The sequence below is a fragment of the Nylanderia fulva genome, unplaced genomic scaffold (assembly GCF_048542155.1).
Source record: "Nylanderia fulva isolate GAGA-0341 unplaced genomic scaffold, ASM4854215v1 Scaffold1, whole genome shotgun sequence".
NCBI classification, from domain to species: domain Eukaryota; kingdom Metazoa; phylum Arthropoda; class Insecta; order Hymenoptera; family Formicidae; genus Nylanderia; species Nylanderia fulva.
In genome coordinates, this window is record NW_028189192.1 from 3,472,559 (window position 1) to 3,488,909 (window position 16,351).

Sequence of the window (16,351 nt, forward strand, 5' to 3'; positions counted from 1 at the left end):
GCGAGCCAGAGAGAGAGAGAGAGAGACTATATCGCCGTTCCCTACGAAATAACGTTTAATATCGATCGTCACTCGATCCCCGGGTTCAATGTCGACCCGCCGTCGCCTGTCAATGACAAGCCGCGCAATCCCTACGGGAAACGGTGTATAACGTTATGTCTGAATGCACAAGTGTACTTCTATCGTTGCACGCGGATCGGTGACAATCTGCAAAAAAAATAGCCGAGTCGAATCGAATGACAGGTGGTGAGATCCAATAAGAGAGACGCTGGAAATTGTGGAACTAATTTTTGAATGAAGAGAGAAATTGGGCAAACAATATTGAACTATCACACAAACAAATGTAGAATATTACAATAAGAAACAGATTTTCTTATCTCTATAAATTTATAAAAATCTATTGATGAGGAAAATTGATATTCGACCTCCATATTAATGAACTCTGAAATCAGCTGATTTTTCATTGCAAGAGAAATTGGGCAAACAATATTGAACTAGTAGCCTTAAACAAATATAAAATATTACAATAAGAAATAGATTTTTTTTTTAATTTATTGATGAGGAAATTTGACATTCTATCTTCATATTAATGAACTCTGAAATCAGCTGATATTTCATTGCAAGAGAAATTGGGCAAACAATATTGAACTAGTAGCATCAAACAAATATAAAATATTACAATAAGAAACAAATTTTTTTTTAAATTTATTGATGAGGAAAATTGACATTCGATCTCCATATTAATGAACTCTAAAATCAGCTGATTTTTCATTGCGAGAGAAATTAGGCAAACAATATTGAACTTGTAGTATCAAACAAATATAAAATATTACAATAAGAAACAGATTTTCTTATCTCTATATAAATTTATAAAAATCTATTGCTGATAAAAATTGACATTCGATCTCGATATTAATAATGAACTCTAAAATCAGCCGATTTTTCATTGCAAGAGGAAACAGATGCAAAATTAATACGTCCTCCAGATCTTCGGTTATTTCACCAAGTATAGAGCGTGTATATGAATTTCAAGACACTCTGTATCGAGAAGTAACGCACGTCGAGAATTCGCAGAAGGTAGTAGACGCATTTTTACCCTCCCTTAGACCGGAGAACGACAGAAAATCGTTGGTTTCCTCGCTTGGTGCGACGCACGGGGTGTGTTCGCGAGGGCCGACTGTTATAAATCAGACACACGCACCCTCTATTAGCACCCCTGTCTCCGACAGAGGTCTCCGCAGCCCTAATTCAACGTTAAACGCCTTTCTGCTAATAACGGCCGGTTATTATTACCGCGAGACCGCGAATCGCGAACAGGTCGTCGTTGTCATCATCGGTAAACAATATATATATATATATATATATATATATATATATATATATGTGTGTATGTATATACTCCATCGTTCGTCGAGACTTTCCTGATTTCTCTCCTCCGTGATTCCGTTTTGCGCCATTTAAAAACTCGAGTCCTGATTCGTGGCAAACAGAATAAGAGAAGCGAACAAGCACGAGCCGCACCTACAGTAATAATTACTGTTCAAAAATGGAAATAAGGAGACCTTGTGCGTAGAAGTAGTGACGAGTTAAAGTTTTTACAAGTCCCAGGTGTAAACTGAAACTCCCTTTGTATGCCCAATGATACTAAAAATTGTTAAATATTAAAGACATCTTCATCTTAAAAAGAGTACATGAACAAGTGGCGTTTCAAAAAAAAGTTCTTAAAAAGTATTCCAAAATATTTAAATATTTTAAGAATATAAAGCTGAATAAATAGAAAATATATTCATATAATTATAATATATTTTTGATATATTTCTTCTACTTCTCCTTTTGTAGGAAAAAAATTATAAATATAAGAATATAAAGAAATCTTTTAAAATACAATTTTTAATCAATTTAATTTGTTATTAAATTAAAGAGAAAAAAATAAAGAATTGAGTTTTATGAATTTCTAAACGCGCCTGATGCATCTAAAGTTATTTTACACGTGTACTTTCGCGAACGGATAATTTAAGAACCAAGTGGCAATCGTCACAAATGCCACGACGTAATTATTCTTATTTAAGAATAGAAGTAAGAAGATACACTCACGATATGTTCACGATATTTTAAGAATGGATAATTTAAGAACGGATTCCGCGTTCTGTAGTAAGACTATTTGTCGACATAATTGCGGAAGCACTCGTTTTAAATGTCCGCAATCCGACCGATCGATTTTTCTTGCTTACGGTGTGACCGAGTTAAAAACGCAACATGATTTTTAACACCCAGAAACCAAGGAGCTATCGCGACAAGTGAGTCACTCCGGCTTGATAGGATCGAAACAATCCATTAGCGCTTAATTTTAACGATCGCCGAGAATTGAGCTCTAAACGCGTGCTATAACGCGTATGGGATATTTATGGAGCACTTCTGGCCTTCGTCGCTCGCAATTTTTTACTTTCACGCCGAGATTATGATCGCGAATGTTCTTTAAATAGGATTAGATTTGTCGAATGTACTCTGAAAGTGTTCGCCGAGTAATGTAATATTTTACGTTTATAGATCAGGAAATCTATAATTGCGTGTTTCAGAAATTAAAACATCCGGATGAAAATCACCTTATATTATGTAATTTTGATATTTATAACGAAATACGATAATTATATTGTTATAAGCTAATCTCGAGAATGTAACTTTATATTTTTTCTGGACTTTTAACTGAATTTTACTTTAACAAAATATTCAGCTTCATTGTTAAAATAATTAATATTTCAAACCTGAAACCTTATGTATATTTCATATCCCAAAACTACCAACAAGAATAATAATTATTATATATTCCATATTAATTAATTAGACAATAATCATTAAATGAATCCCATTAATGAACTGATGAAATAGATAATAACAATATTTATAATAAAATCCGGATTATACACTAATACCGTTACATTGCGTCCATAAAATGTTAACTGGGGAATATCACCGTTATATATAGCTTTCAGACGAGAACTCATATAATTCCCTCGTCGTTATAATGAATTCCACGTTATACAAATCATTGTACAACGTTATTACGTTGCGTTAGTAAAATATTATTAGGTATAATTATCCTACTTCGTTATATGTGACATTTCGTGTAAGTGGAGACACGGATCGAATACGAGCACGATATAATTTTCGCGTGTTGCACGCTCGCGTTTTACAGGCACGCGTGCACCAGTACCAGGCGCAGATATCGAAGCTGCAGCTGGAGAACGAGTCGATGCGAGGTCAGCTACGCGGTCTCGAGGCAGCGTGCGCCGGTGAAGTGCATGCCGCGCTCGTGGCACGTCTCGCGACCCTGGAGACGGAGCACGCGGCCCTGGCGCGAGACGCCGACGCCCAGCGTCGGCAATACGAGCGGTGCCTGGACGACGTCGCCAACCAGGTGGTCCGCGCTCTCCTATCCCAAAAGGTTCATCGCTATAGCTCTCGTTACCACACATCCTTTCTCTGTCTCTCTCTCTCTTTTTCGGTATCTTTTGTCCTCCCCGAACAATCCGCATCCGCTACGACGAATGAGACGCGCTTCATGAACGCATTGTTGTATAGGATGCTGAAGAAAAAATTACACTAAATCTAGGAAGATTGGAATAAAATTCTTGGAAATATGGATTTGAATATTTCTTTTGAGTAATAAATTATTTCAAAAATAGTTTTTCTGAATTTTCATTGAAGAGAGAAAAGATTCTTTTCTTTTGTTCGTACAGAGAATTTCCTGTTAGAATTTATCCTGAAAATCATGGTAATCGGGAAACTATAAATTGGGAGCATTTTTCAAGATTCTCTTATTAATATTTACCATAATAAAAAATACTAATGTCTATCATGAGATATTAACATTTTTTTATCAGATATTTTAATATTTTTTATTGTGGTAAATATTAATCAGAGAAATTCTTATAAAATTCTTTCCACACCATATTGTTTCACGATTACTATGATTTTCAGGATAAATTCTAAATTCTATACTTTAATTTCATACTTTATTTAAACGAATCATGACATCTAATTAATTTTTTGAATAAATTGACATAAAATTGAAAATTGCAGCTTCATACGTGTAATTTTTTAGCTATCCTATAATGTAATATTTAATCTCTTATTTATTTAGAAAAACGCGCTAGTTGTTCGTGCGGGAATATTAATCCTTTGAAGACTTTGAAAACGGGGGTGCCAAAAAATATGTTTTTGTTGTTTTTCAAGAAATAAATAGGAAAAAACATACATAATTAAGAAAAAATTAGGAGAGAAATATACATAATAATTGATATATACAATCTTTAGAAATATACTCAATATTTTTGACACGAAAATAATTTATTAAATTAGAAAAATATATAAATAAAATAAAATATTTAAATTTTGCTGTGATATACATATATGTACAGAGATTAACTCTGCAGAGTTTACTATGCTATTTCGTTTTATTAGAGTTGAACACGCAAATATAATTATTTTCATATCAGTTTTACTTGAAACAAAAATACCATCTTAAAAGGATTAATCCGCCGCTAACGCTTCTCCCTGGCCGCTAATGTGCTTCGTGAACGATATCACCGAGAAATGCATTAAGTAAGAATGCTAACGATCGGCTGATTATGTTTTCAGGGGCTCAGAGAAGAAATAGGCGCATTGCAAAGACGTATACGAGAGCTCGAGGCTCAAAACCGAGCGTTATCGGGACTCTTGGCGCAGGCTGCCAGTCCCGGAAGTCCCACCGAACTCATTCAAGGAATTCTTGAAGCCGGTCCAGCCGCCCTGGTCGCCGCTTTGGGCTTGGACCCCTCTTGGGTTCCTCTGTCGAGGCCCCGTTCCCTTAACTTGCAGATACCCGTAATGGCGGCCACCAAGTGCCGACGCAACAGACCTCTTGGTATTAATCTTTCGTTATTATTTAGATTTTGTCTCGTTAAGTGTGCTTAAAATCAATTAAATGAAATTTTAGATTGTTTGGAATATGAAATGATTAAATGGAGTGCCCAAGAGATTGAATATAATTACAAATAGGAACGATATATTTAATTCGACCCAAACTAGCCAAGAAATTTTTATTTTATTTCCACAACGTTTCGACCATCTGTTTTTAATCCTTTTCAAGTGAAGAAAAACTAGAATGGTACATCAAAAATGTTTATTAATTTTAATTAATTGTACCATTCTAGTTTTTCACTTGAAAAGGACCAAAAACAGATGGTCGAAACGTTGTGGAAATAAAATAAAAATTTCTTGGCTAGTTTGGGTCGAGAATTAAATATATCGTTCCTATTTTAAATACCACTAGCGACGTTTTAAGTATTCAATTTGATAATTACAAATGTATCAAAGACTAAAATTGAATATTTTCAAATTCGTAATGAAATAAATATAATTTGCGGTGTGATTAAAATCAAAATACGAGCTATCCACGGAACAAAGATTCTTGATCTCATGGATGTTTTCACCAATCTCTTCTCAATAAGTTTCTCGCTCCTGAAATATCGCTATTCTACTATGCTCTAGATGATATTGAACATCAATAATGAAATGCAATGCAACACGCGATAAGATAAAACCGCGACATGCCTATTCGGGAGTCCCAAAATATTTTCGGGACTGCCGCTTGATTTCGGACTACTTGACCGAAAAACACGTTCGCAGCGCAAAAACCCTCGGAGGAGGAGGGCAGCGAGAGCCCGGAGAGCGGTAATCGCGACGAGGGCTACTCGACGATGTCGAGCGACGTTCAGGGCGAGGGAACCCGTCAGGAGCCGTCCGCGCGCGGCCTCGAGGACCTGAAGGAGGCGACCGACGAGACCGAGGCCGACGTCTCGCCGGACGCGCGTCTCGTCGCTCTCGACGCCGGTGATCCGGACGTTCTCTTCCTACCTCTGAATCTCACGGTGGGCATCAATCCGCGCCACAGCTACCCGCCTACCAAGGATCTGCTGCCGTATCAGCACGTGATGCGCAGCTTCTCCGACAGTCACCTCTGCCTCAAACTCACCACCACCGCCAATTTCACGCCGTATAAGCTGCCCAGTCCCATGGGCTCGTCCTCCCTTCTGCTGGTCGAGGAGGAGGGCTGGGACGCCGAGTACGTTCAACAATGGCTCAGGTTTGTATTCGCGTATAATTGCTGGATTATGAGGGGCAGGCTTGATTAAGGAAACAAGAGCGGAATAAATGGAGAGAATACAAGTCCTTTTTAATAGGAATCTTGGATTCCTTTTACAGTTGTGCAATTATTGTGCTTCGTGTGTCATTAATCAGTTTAGCGTATATTAATGAAAAATTCAATTATATTGGGATGCAAAAATATTTCGAAGACGATACGCGTATTTTATTTATTCACAATTCGCGAATATATAGCTACCTATCTTGCGAAACTGAGGAAGAAATCGTATTCTCTCCTCTGGAGCCGGTGGATTACAGACTCCCGGCGATTGAACGTAATAAAACTGATTAGATCCCTGCGCGGATTTCAGGCTCGATGACAGTAGAAGCGCGCAACAGCATCGGGACCTGCTTGAATTGGAGTACGACAGAGCGGAGCTGGAGGATTGGAGCTTCTCCCTGTCCACGGAGGACCTCGTACAAAATGAATCCGCAATGTGGAAGGAGCAACCGACCGCTACAAACACGCCCGCTCTGCCGGCAATCAAGGAGCATAATCTCCTGGAATTGGAGGAGGACGCGAACGAGTGTCTGTGGAACGGCGCGAGCTATCTCGCCGATAGAACCGGGGGAGAGCTGGTACGTTTATCGATTGCATCTGATCGAGAGCTATGTGATGTGTACGCTTAATTATATATCGAAATGATAATGTCACTTACGCGAAGAAATTCGAATTCTCTAATCGAAGTTTGATTAATTCCAATGAATGTAAATGCGCGCTATTGCTTCGAATTAAATATTTATATTATTGTAGTTTTTATAAGTATTTAATATTTCATTTGTGAAGATATTTCTTCAATTTTCAATCGAATAATTGTTCAAATAATAAAAATTGATTTGTTAGTTTATTACTTGTTCAAATTTTCAAATTTTTATATTTATCGGATAGAATATAAAAAAATTTGAAAATATGAGAATAAATAATAAACTACTTAAACCAAATTTATTTATGCATTCTTAAAATATGCTCTGCACAAACTTTCAAATAATTATAATTTTTTCCCACCCTAGGTCGCGCTTTTAATGGACGCGAGAGCGACCGGACCCTGGCCATACGCCTCGAGTCCTGGTGCGTCCTGGAGCAGCGAGGAGGGAGCCTTGGAAAATTCGAGCAAGCGTTCATCGGCGGCGCTGTCCGGCTGCAGCGACGATCCTGATACTCCGTCAATCGGCACCGACTTTACCAGGGACTTTTATCGGCTAGTAAAGTTCGAGAGCACCAAAAGCTTGGCTAGCACGTCGTCCAGGAGCGGCAGACCGCCGCCGGATAGAGAACAAGCGCTTCAAAGCGTCCTGTCTTTTATCGCCGAACAACAAATGTACCTCGCGGAATTACCGAACAATCCCGTGGAACCGCACAACGTGTCTCATTCGGCCGAAGGTATATATCAGTCGTATATACATATATCAATCGTCTTATCAAGTTTATAATATGTAATTTAATATATATATTTTAATATATTATTATATATATTATATATATAATGTATATTATATATTATTTTTAATTTTAAAAACCTTGCACTATTTATTTCCCACCCAAATTATGGTTGACGTAATTATGAGAAAAAATAAAAACAATGAAAATATATTTTTACATAGCGATATATAAAATTGCAAAATGGAATAAACAATATTTAAAAATATTCTAAATGATACAGTTATAGAAGTGGGCACTAGTAAAAGTGATTCTGCGGGAGAAGCCATGGTCACGGAAGTGGAAGGATTGTGCGCTCAAGAGAGCAGCAGCAATTCCGGAAACGCGATCGAAACGAGCAGCAACGACGAGCTACTTGATCAGATACAGGTACCACCGTTGGCACCTGAGGAGAGGATCGTAAGTGCCGTCTCGTGTAATGGCGGTATCTCTTATACGACGGTAGCACCATCGGAATTGGGAGCTGTTCCCGAGGAAGATGAAGAAGTTGCGACTTCCTCTACGCCCAGTACGGTTGTAAGTTTTTCTTCAAGGAATATTTTTTATTATTTTTATTTTTTCTATCTTTCTCTCCTAATAATGATAAAATAGTTTTACAAATGAAGCATCTAACATATAAATATTATAAAGATAATTCGAGATTTATTAAGAATTAAAATACTAACTCTAGTATAAAGTAAAATCTGTCTGATGTAAAATCAGTAAGCAATTTTTAATAGTATAGAATTGTTTGCTTAAATCTTTGCTACTATTTCATCTTGCTTGATTGATAATTTATTTTTTAATTAAATTTGTAATTTGAGTTACGTTAAAAAATGCCTTGCTAACAACGATTATGTGATATTCGGACAGGTCAGCCCGGCGCGAGCGACTCTTCTCGTGGAGGGTAGGGATCGAACATTAAGTTTTCACGAACGCGCCACGTCCAAAGATGTTATAGACGAACTGAATCGTATGATTCGGAAAGGCGAGGATCACGCTATCACTAATGACTCGCAGGTAGTACTGGAGAAACTGGATCTCGCTTGCTGCTGTCCGACAGGATGGGTTCACGTTGAACGCGACATTGACTTCACCGACCCTAAAGTAAGTTACTCGTCGAAACACAATGATATATTAATTTTAATTTGATAAAATTGCTTCACTTCATTGTGGCTATATTTTTATATTCGCACGAAAACGCAATTATATAAACATTATATTCCCATTTAGGCCAGAGCCAATCTCTTAGATGTGATGTTAGCAAGCAGCGAAAGTTCCTCGGCGACATCGAGCAGCGGTTCGGCGGGCAGCGACTCGGGGGATGAACCACCTGACTACCGCCACTTGCATAGATTACATCGATACCGTCGACAAAAGAAAGGTATTTGTCCTCGGGTGGTATCTATTCCGTAAATACGTTTATCGTGCCGTTTTCGCGCATCACCATTCACCATCTTTTCGCAAAACTCATAATTTTTCATTTTACGATCTCTATCATTCTCAATATCTATCACTTTTTTATCGATAACCATTTCTCATTATGCTTTTCTCTTGAAATTTTCATGAAATTTACTAAGTGTGAAAGCTTGAAGCTAAAGTACTCGATTAACAAAGATCTAATGTATATATTGCCTATATACAGAATATCTAAACCGTCATTTTACCTGCAATTTAATTTGACAATTTGATAGATAGAATAAAAATTATTATTCTGATTTTATATCAGACAGATTTTACTTTATACTAGAATCACTTATATTTTAATTCTTAATAATACACGTTAAATGCTTCACTCATGAGATGATAAGCCATGAGATAATAATTAGATATTCTGACATGTATAGTCAAATATTGCTGAATTAAACAAGCTCAGAGAATGCTATACGAGAATCTGTTTAGATAATTTTATGGGTGGTGTGTGAACAACGCTTGCTCTCCTAAGCTTTAAGATGGCAACACGTCTACACTGTTACACCATTTCTCGTCACAACTGACACACATTCGAAACCAACGTCGCACAACGCGTTATGCACTCATTCGAGCTGCTTTATTCTTGTCTACTCGATACTCAACACGGTACAATTCACAGTACAATTCACGCTCGCGCCTAGTAGCCCTCTCGCTGTACATAGCCTTTTCCATATTTTCTGTTCAGATGGTAGCTCCTACGCGGTGTGCTTTGATTGTCACAAGAAAAGCTACGTAGTTCGGCTTAGTGACGATCAATTTCTATAAAAGCGACATGACCAATTGGGAGGAATACATTGCCGCGCCGGGGAGCCTATTTCGGCCTGAACTGAACCAGTGTACGCCCACAACGGACTTATACTATTGGTTTATACTAACTAAAGAATTATTAAAGAAAACGTTCCTGGCGTAGTGCCTTCACGCAATTCCATCTCTCTTCGTCTCGCTTACGTATATTTGCGTAACCTATTTGGCACATACATTACCGTCCGAAAGTCTTGGACAAGTTACAAGAGTGTATTAAGTATAAAAGCTTGATCATATATATATATATATATATATATATATATATATAGAGAGAGAGAGAGAGAGAGAGAGAGAGAAAAATCAAATAGAAAGATGTATAAATCAAATGGCAAAAAAGAAGATTGTGTATAATCAAATATAATGCAATTATTTAAATATATTATCTAGTTTTATGGATGATAATCAAAGATGTATAATTATCTTTCTAGAGAAGTGTAAACATACATATATACAATTTAAAATATCCAAAGACTTTTAGACGAGAATGCAAGTTGGTGTGCAAATGTATTTAATGTCTTTCCAAAATGAAAAAAGTGCGTATAGTAACGGTACAATATATAAAACAAATACAAACGTCATGTGTACTATAAAATGGAATAAATTATCGCGCATGGAATTGCGTCAGGGTAGATCGAGAATAATTACTTTCTCTCTCATTGTACTGCGAGCGAATCGACAATTTCTAAATCTTATTGGCATGTGCAAGACCGTTTCAACATTTTTCATCTTCCTTTCTGACTGCTTTATCATTTCATCATACATCTGCCTATATTTCATCATTAATCTCGCCGCACTGTCGATCATGTTTAATTACATATGTGCGAGTCTAATTAATTTATTATTATTTTCGAGCGAATCATATTATAAAGTAAATCAGATAAATAGCGTGCGATTATATTTAACAAATAATTTTGTCAGAAATTAATTATATGCAACAAATTTTAGAATTTGTTAATCCTCCAAATTAATATTACATATAGATATAAAAAATATATATAATTATATTTTAGCTTTAGTTTGATTATTTAGCAAAACTACTTAAATTACCATGTTTCAACTTATTTTAGAAAATTTGTGACAATTTTAAATTAAAATAAAAAAGAAATTTTTTGCACGCACAATTTGTCCGATTTACATTATATGCATCATCCATTCGGTCGTGCACCCGCCAAATGCCTAAATTCCGAATTTAAAAAAGTCCACGAAAGAAAGAGGTGTAACCGGTGCGGTGAAACGACGGTGGAAAGCGGAGAGATGATAGGCGATATATATACAAACGGATAGAGGAGACGTGAAAAAGAGAAAGGAGGAAAAGAAAAAAAAAAGAAAGGAAGGGAGAGAGGGTGAGAGAGAGAAAGAGAGAGAGGGAGACGTGAATACGTGAAAGAGAGTGCTAAGCCGAGCTACTCTGTGTCTGCTAGAGCCGGTATAGAGAGAAGAGAGAAAGAGAAAGAGCGCAAAATCGAGTCGATCGAGTGAAGTCTGAGAGCAGCATCTGTTGACCCGCTGCTGTGTGCCCTTGGTTTCTTCAGCCTCGGCGGCCCAGGCCCATCGCGTCCTCCGGCTGCCGTCCACCTGGGGCTCGTCCCGGCCATCGATCATCGGCCGCGGTGACGACTTCTTTGTACGCTACGGGGACAAGGAGCGTGAGGCGGTGGCCTCCTTCGACTTCCTTGACGAGTTCGTTGCGACAACGCTAACGGCCCCCTCCTCGCTCGGCTCGGACGGCAGCCCCCTCGACCTGGATGACGACCTGGCGCCGTCTGCCGATCTCGAAAACATCATGAAGCTTTCGCCACTTTAGGAATTAAATAGCGGCCCGATTTTCTAGATGCGCGCGCGCGAGCCTTTCCCGCTAAATAAATCGAGCCGATTGTCTCTTAATCCTTTGGATATCTTTAGTAAATCTAACTTTGTTTCAATTCTTTTCCTTGACGAGAGAAAATATTTCTTATTTTAAATATGTTGAATTTTCTATTTCTATTTTTAATGTATATATAGAAGCACAAGATAATTGTAATTTTAAATTATATTTCTTCAAAGTTTGACAAAGAACAATTATTTCTGAATGTTTTTTTTATAAATATATATTTTAATATACATAAATATTTATTTATTGTTTTATGCTTCTAAATTAATTTTAACGATTTTTGGTGACTAAAGGATTAAGCTTTTCTTAATTTGAATACTAAATATATGTATATACAAAGATATGACATTTTACAACTCATAAGCAATTAATTTATGCTGTTCGAAAATGTTGCAATAATTATATTTTCGCGTCTCTTTCTTGTGTATTGAGGTTACATACGTATACGTGCAACTTGATTTCCTAGTAGTTGTTATGCGCTTAGCATCAAGTTCTCAAGTTGCATAGTTTCACGTTACACGCCTAACGAGAGTTCTAATGTATGTGATCGCTGGGTAGAGGCTCGCGAGTCCACTGAACGCGACATCAAAACGTAAATTTGCTTCCTGATCACGCCAATTAAAGTGAATCAAAATGACAAACCACCTGGTGGTCTGATCCTATTTAATGCAGTAAAAGCTAAAGCGATAAGTAACTATTTGCCACCGATATTACCCACAATTGTTTCGTCATCGATGAAGATCGATTATTTTACATAAAGCCAATATCGTTCACCACGTGAATATCATTCGTTTACGACGAATGACAAGAACAATTTGTACATTACAATCAATACAATGTTTCCCGACGCCGCCTTTCGAGTCTTGAAATATTTCGTATAGTTGTGTATTTCTTTCACATCGCATAATCGAAAAATAATCGAAAAACTCAAAGCGTTGCGTGTCGAGAGAAATTTATGGTTTAAGACAAGCGTTTATCTTGTCTTTTTTTCTGCGAGCTTCCTCTTACTCGAGATACAAATAACTCACTATGGTACAGTCGAATGTAAAACAAAAAGGAATGATCAATTAGAATTCAGCGGATCGAGTTAAATAAGATACAATATCTATTTCCAATATCCGTTTTCAGGATTAAGTCCAAATGCATAAATTTTGTGTTACATTCGCACTGTGCTTTGGTGTGTTAAACAAAAAGGATCTATTAATGAGTATGTGCGGATAAATATTAGTCAAAGAATTAGGGATAAGAATATGTAAGTTGTAGTCGACCTGTGACATTAAAATAGCGGGCACGAATTGCCACGATTGGAAGGTCCTCAAAGAAATGAACGCACATCTAGCATCATAGATATAGCTGTAATCTTTTTACGAATATTGTATATCACGGTTGTTACAAAGGATAGGATCTTTCTTGAAAAAAAAGATTTAGTAACAACATTCTTTTATAAATATTGAACTTGTCAGAAATATGTGTAACAAAATTTCTTTTAATTTCTTTTTGCATATAATATCGTAATAAAACAAGAGACCTGTATAAGATCGTAATAAAACAAAGATTCAATGTTTAAGAAATTATAAATCCAATGTCTGATAATCAAGATGTTTTGTTAAACTAAGAATTGAGAAATTCGCGAATTTAATATTTATTTAAAAAACTGAAAATTATTTAATTGACGCTAAATTGTCAGAGATCTTGAATATAGTTAAGAAAAATGTCCTTTCCATCGAGGATGGTGCATTTTTTAAACGACAGTGACTTTCATTGAATCATTGTGATGACTTCCGGAGAAATATATGTCACAGTGCGGTCACCTTCCAAAGTGAGCTTAGAAAGCATAGATTAAGAGGTACTTGTCGATTTTCTATGAACCGCTAGATATTTTATACTCCTTTACTCCTACCCTCCGATCTCGTCGTCAATCGTCAACGAGTGTCAACAAAATTGCGAAGATCGTTAATTGATAACTCGGTCTACGCGCGACGAACTATTTTCTTCTGTCCTTAGAGATAAGAACGTAAACGAGCCTGTAAATTTCGCTTCCGAACTTTGTAATATAGTAGATGTATTGTGTGAGAAAGAGCGAGAGAGAACGAGAATGAGCGAGAAAGAAGAGAAAAGATAATCTTGCGTAGAGAACAAAATTGATAAAATAACAATTACTTTGTCGGGTGAACGAAGACAAAGAGGGAGGCACTTTGGTATAATTTGTACGAAATTCGTCGCTCCGAGACGACTTCTGAGTTTGGTCGTATTATAGGCATAATATCATTAGTGTATACGTAAGTTTAAGATAACGAGTCGATATAGAGATCAAGATTATTTTACACGTAGCTGTATACCTATAAAAGAGTACGAGGATCAATATTCAAGGTGGAAAGGCTGCACGGACGTTAAAAGTTGTTCTGCATTTGTCCTCGCGTTGCTGCTATTCTAGTCAAGCAAGTGAGACCACCACTAATCTTTACAATCTTGTCACTTTTATCAATACACTACATTGTATATTGATCAAATGTATTGATAAAAGTACGTATCTCCTCGTTTTCATCAATCATTGAAATATTAAAAAGATATTTGAATAATTTGCAAAATTTAGCTTACAGAGAATCTCGTGAATTTTTTTACATACATTTCATCTTCTTTCAGATAATATTTTGTAAATCTTTGAATAAAAAAATAATTCTCTTTAGAAATTACTATATTTAAATTATCCTTGTGATATGTATTTAATAATACTTTTTACGATCATGATCATATATATACATTTTTCATTACTGTTATTATTTATTAAATAAAATGTAGTTTTAGTAAATGGTGAGAAAATCTCATTAACAATTATGTGAAAAAGTATGTATTTTTTAATTTATATCGATTAAATGAGTGCTATAATTAGCAGCTATCTTAATGCGCATGATTAGATAGAATACGTTGATACTTCCAATAGAGTATGTTGTTGCTATGTTAGTTTAAATCGAAAAAAAATATAATTTATTTTAGTCTCATTATATTTTAATACTAATAAAATGCAAAACCGGTAGAGGAGAAAAATTAAATCGTAGTAAGTCAAGAAAAAAATTCTTTTTCCAAGGAACCAACTTTCGTCGTGCAGCCTAAAAGTAATAGACTAATGACATAGCTTTAAGATGTTTGTAAGTTTTACCCGGGGACAATACGACCCCACCTTTATTCCCGATCAAAGTAGCAGCAAAGTCAAACGATAATCGCGAAAATGGAGAGAGACTTTTGCTGAACTACAAGGTGTACATAGTATGTATTATAGTTCAAAAATGCAGATGTAAGCTATCCTCTCTTGAACGTAATAAATAACGACAATATATGAACGTAAAAAGAAAAAAGCATTTCTCACCTGAATTGTTGTGCTTGTATTCCTGTTTATTTGTTGATTTGCAGAGCTGGAGTTTGCAGCTTTATTTTACAGCAAAAAAACAACGCAGAAATAGTAATCGCATATACATATTATATGTCGAAAACGACATTAAAAAACATGAATTGCGCGAATATATAACAAGCGCAATATATAACAGTTTAATTTATTGTATATTTTAATTTCATTTCAATATAGCAAATTTATTTATTTTAATTATCATCAAAATTGAATAAGATAATGCAAGGGAAAAGAATAAATCACCAATGCAATAAGATAATAAATCATCAAGGAAATGAGATAATAAATAATTACTTGATATTTCTTAAGAATTTTTAAGAATAGATTTAAGCTTCGAGAAAATAATATATTCTCAGGAAAAAGATTCTTCCTATACGATAATGTTAAAGATAATGAATATGAATAAAAATAATAATCAGTCAAATTTTTTTCAACATCTTGGAATTGAGATAATTGTTTAAAATTCAAAAAGTTGAATTGACAAATGAGTGTGCGATTAAATGCAACACAATCATTTTTTCTATATAATATTGATTGTAAAATTTAATCTCGAAACATTGAATTCGCGATGTAATTTTTGTCATAAATTTTGACGTGGCAAATTTTTATAAAGCATCATAAAATAGTATAAGAAAATTCGAAAAATCTTGTATTTGATTACGAATTAAATTAGATATAGTATAATTTTGGGCATTTTTGCAAGTGCCGATTTTTTAAGGAAATTTATCTTGAAATATATGTATATATAAATCAGAAAAAATATCAGATATATTGATTTCATAAATCATAAATATAAGAAATTACGTTCGATATGTTAATTTTGTAGCGATATATATTGCAGCATTTATCGCAGAAAGCACAGAAAATAAATATGGCACCGTTATCGCAGCCGCATAAAAAGTGGTACTTACTTGGATAAATATAAATGAGGAGAGTATACTATTACCATTTCTCATCCTGATCCCGTAGTTCAGCGGCCACGAGAAGAAACTGCTGCGCGAAGATATAAACAATAAACAATTGAATTTAAAAATTCACTCACCCACTTTGTTCACAACGTTACACGGCGCGGTTCCACTTGGAATGGCGAAATTCAAATGGCGGTTTGCGCGCGTCGTTGAAGGTAGTCGTAGGAGCAGGCAGGCAACATAGAAGTGAGGAAAATGATGGAAGGATGCCATGTTAAGTGAGGAAAATGTTC

General features: G+C 35.7%; 1 protein-coding gene across 6 annotated transcripts in view; it reads left to right on the forward strand.

Moving 5' to 3' along the window:
• LOC114928309 (uncharacterized) overlaps positions 1-15,085 on the forward strand; it is a 223,385-nt gene extending 208,300 nt beyond the window's left edge. For 3 of the 6 annotated variants that reach the window (XM_029299409.2, XM_029299410.2, XM_029299413.2), the window contains 9 exons: positions 3,194-3,442; positions 4,639-4,903; positions 5,668-6,124; positions 6,495-6,762; positions 7,195-7,564; positions 7,845-8,137; positions 8,474-8,707; positions 8,834-8,984; positions 11,410-15,085. In XM_029299409.2, coding sequence (XP_029155242.1) covers positions 3,194-3,442; positions 4,639-4,903; positions 5,668-6,124; positions 6,495-6,762; positions 7,195-7,564; positions 7,845-8,137; positions 8,474-8,707; positions 8,834-8,984; positions 11,410-11,681 — 2,559 coding nt within the window. In that variant the 3' untranslated portion in view covers positions 11,682-15,085. The other 3 variants (XM_085479755.1, XM_085479760.1, XM_085479763.1) reach the window with 3 other exon arrangements.
• The last annotated feature ends 1,266 nt before the right edge of the window (positions 15,086-16,351 follow it).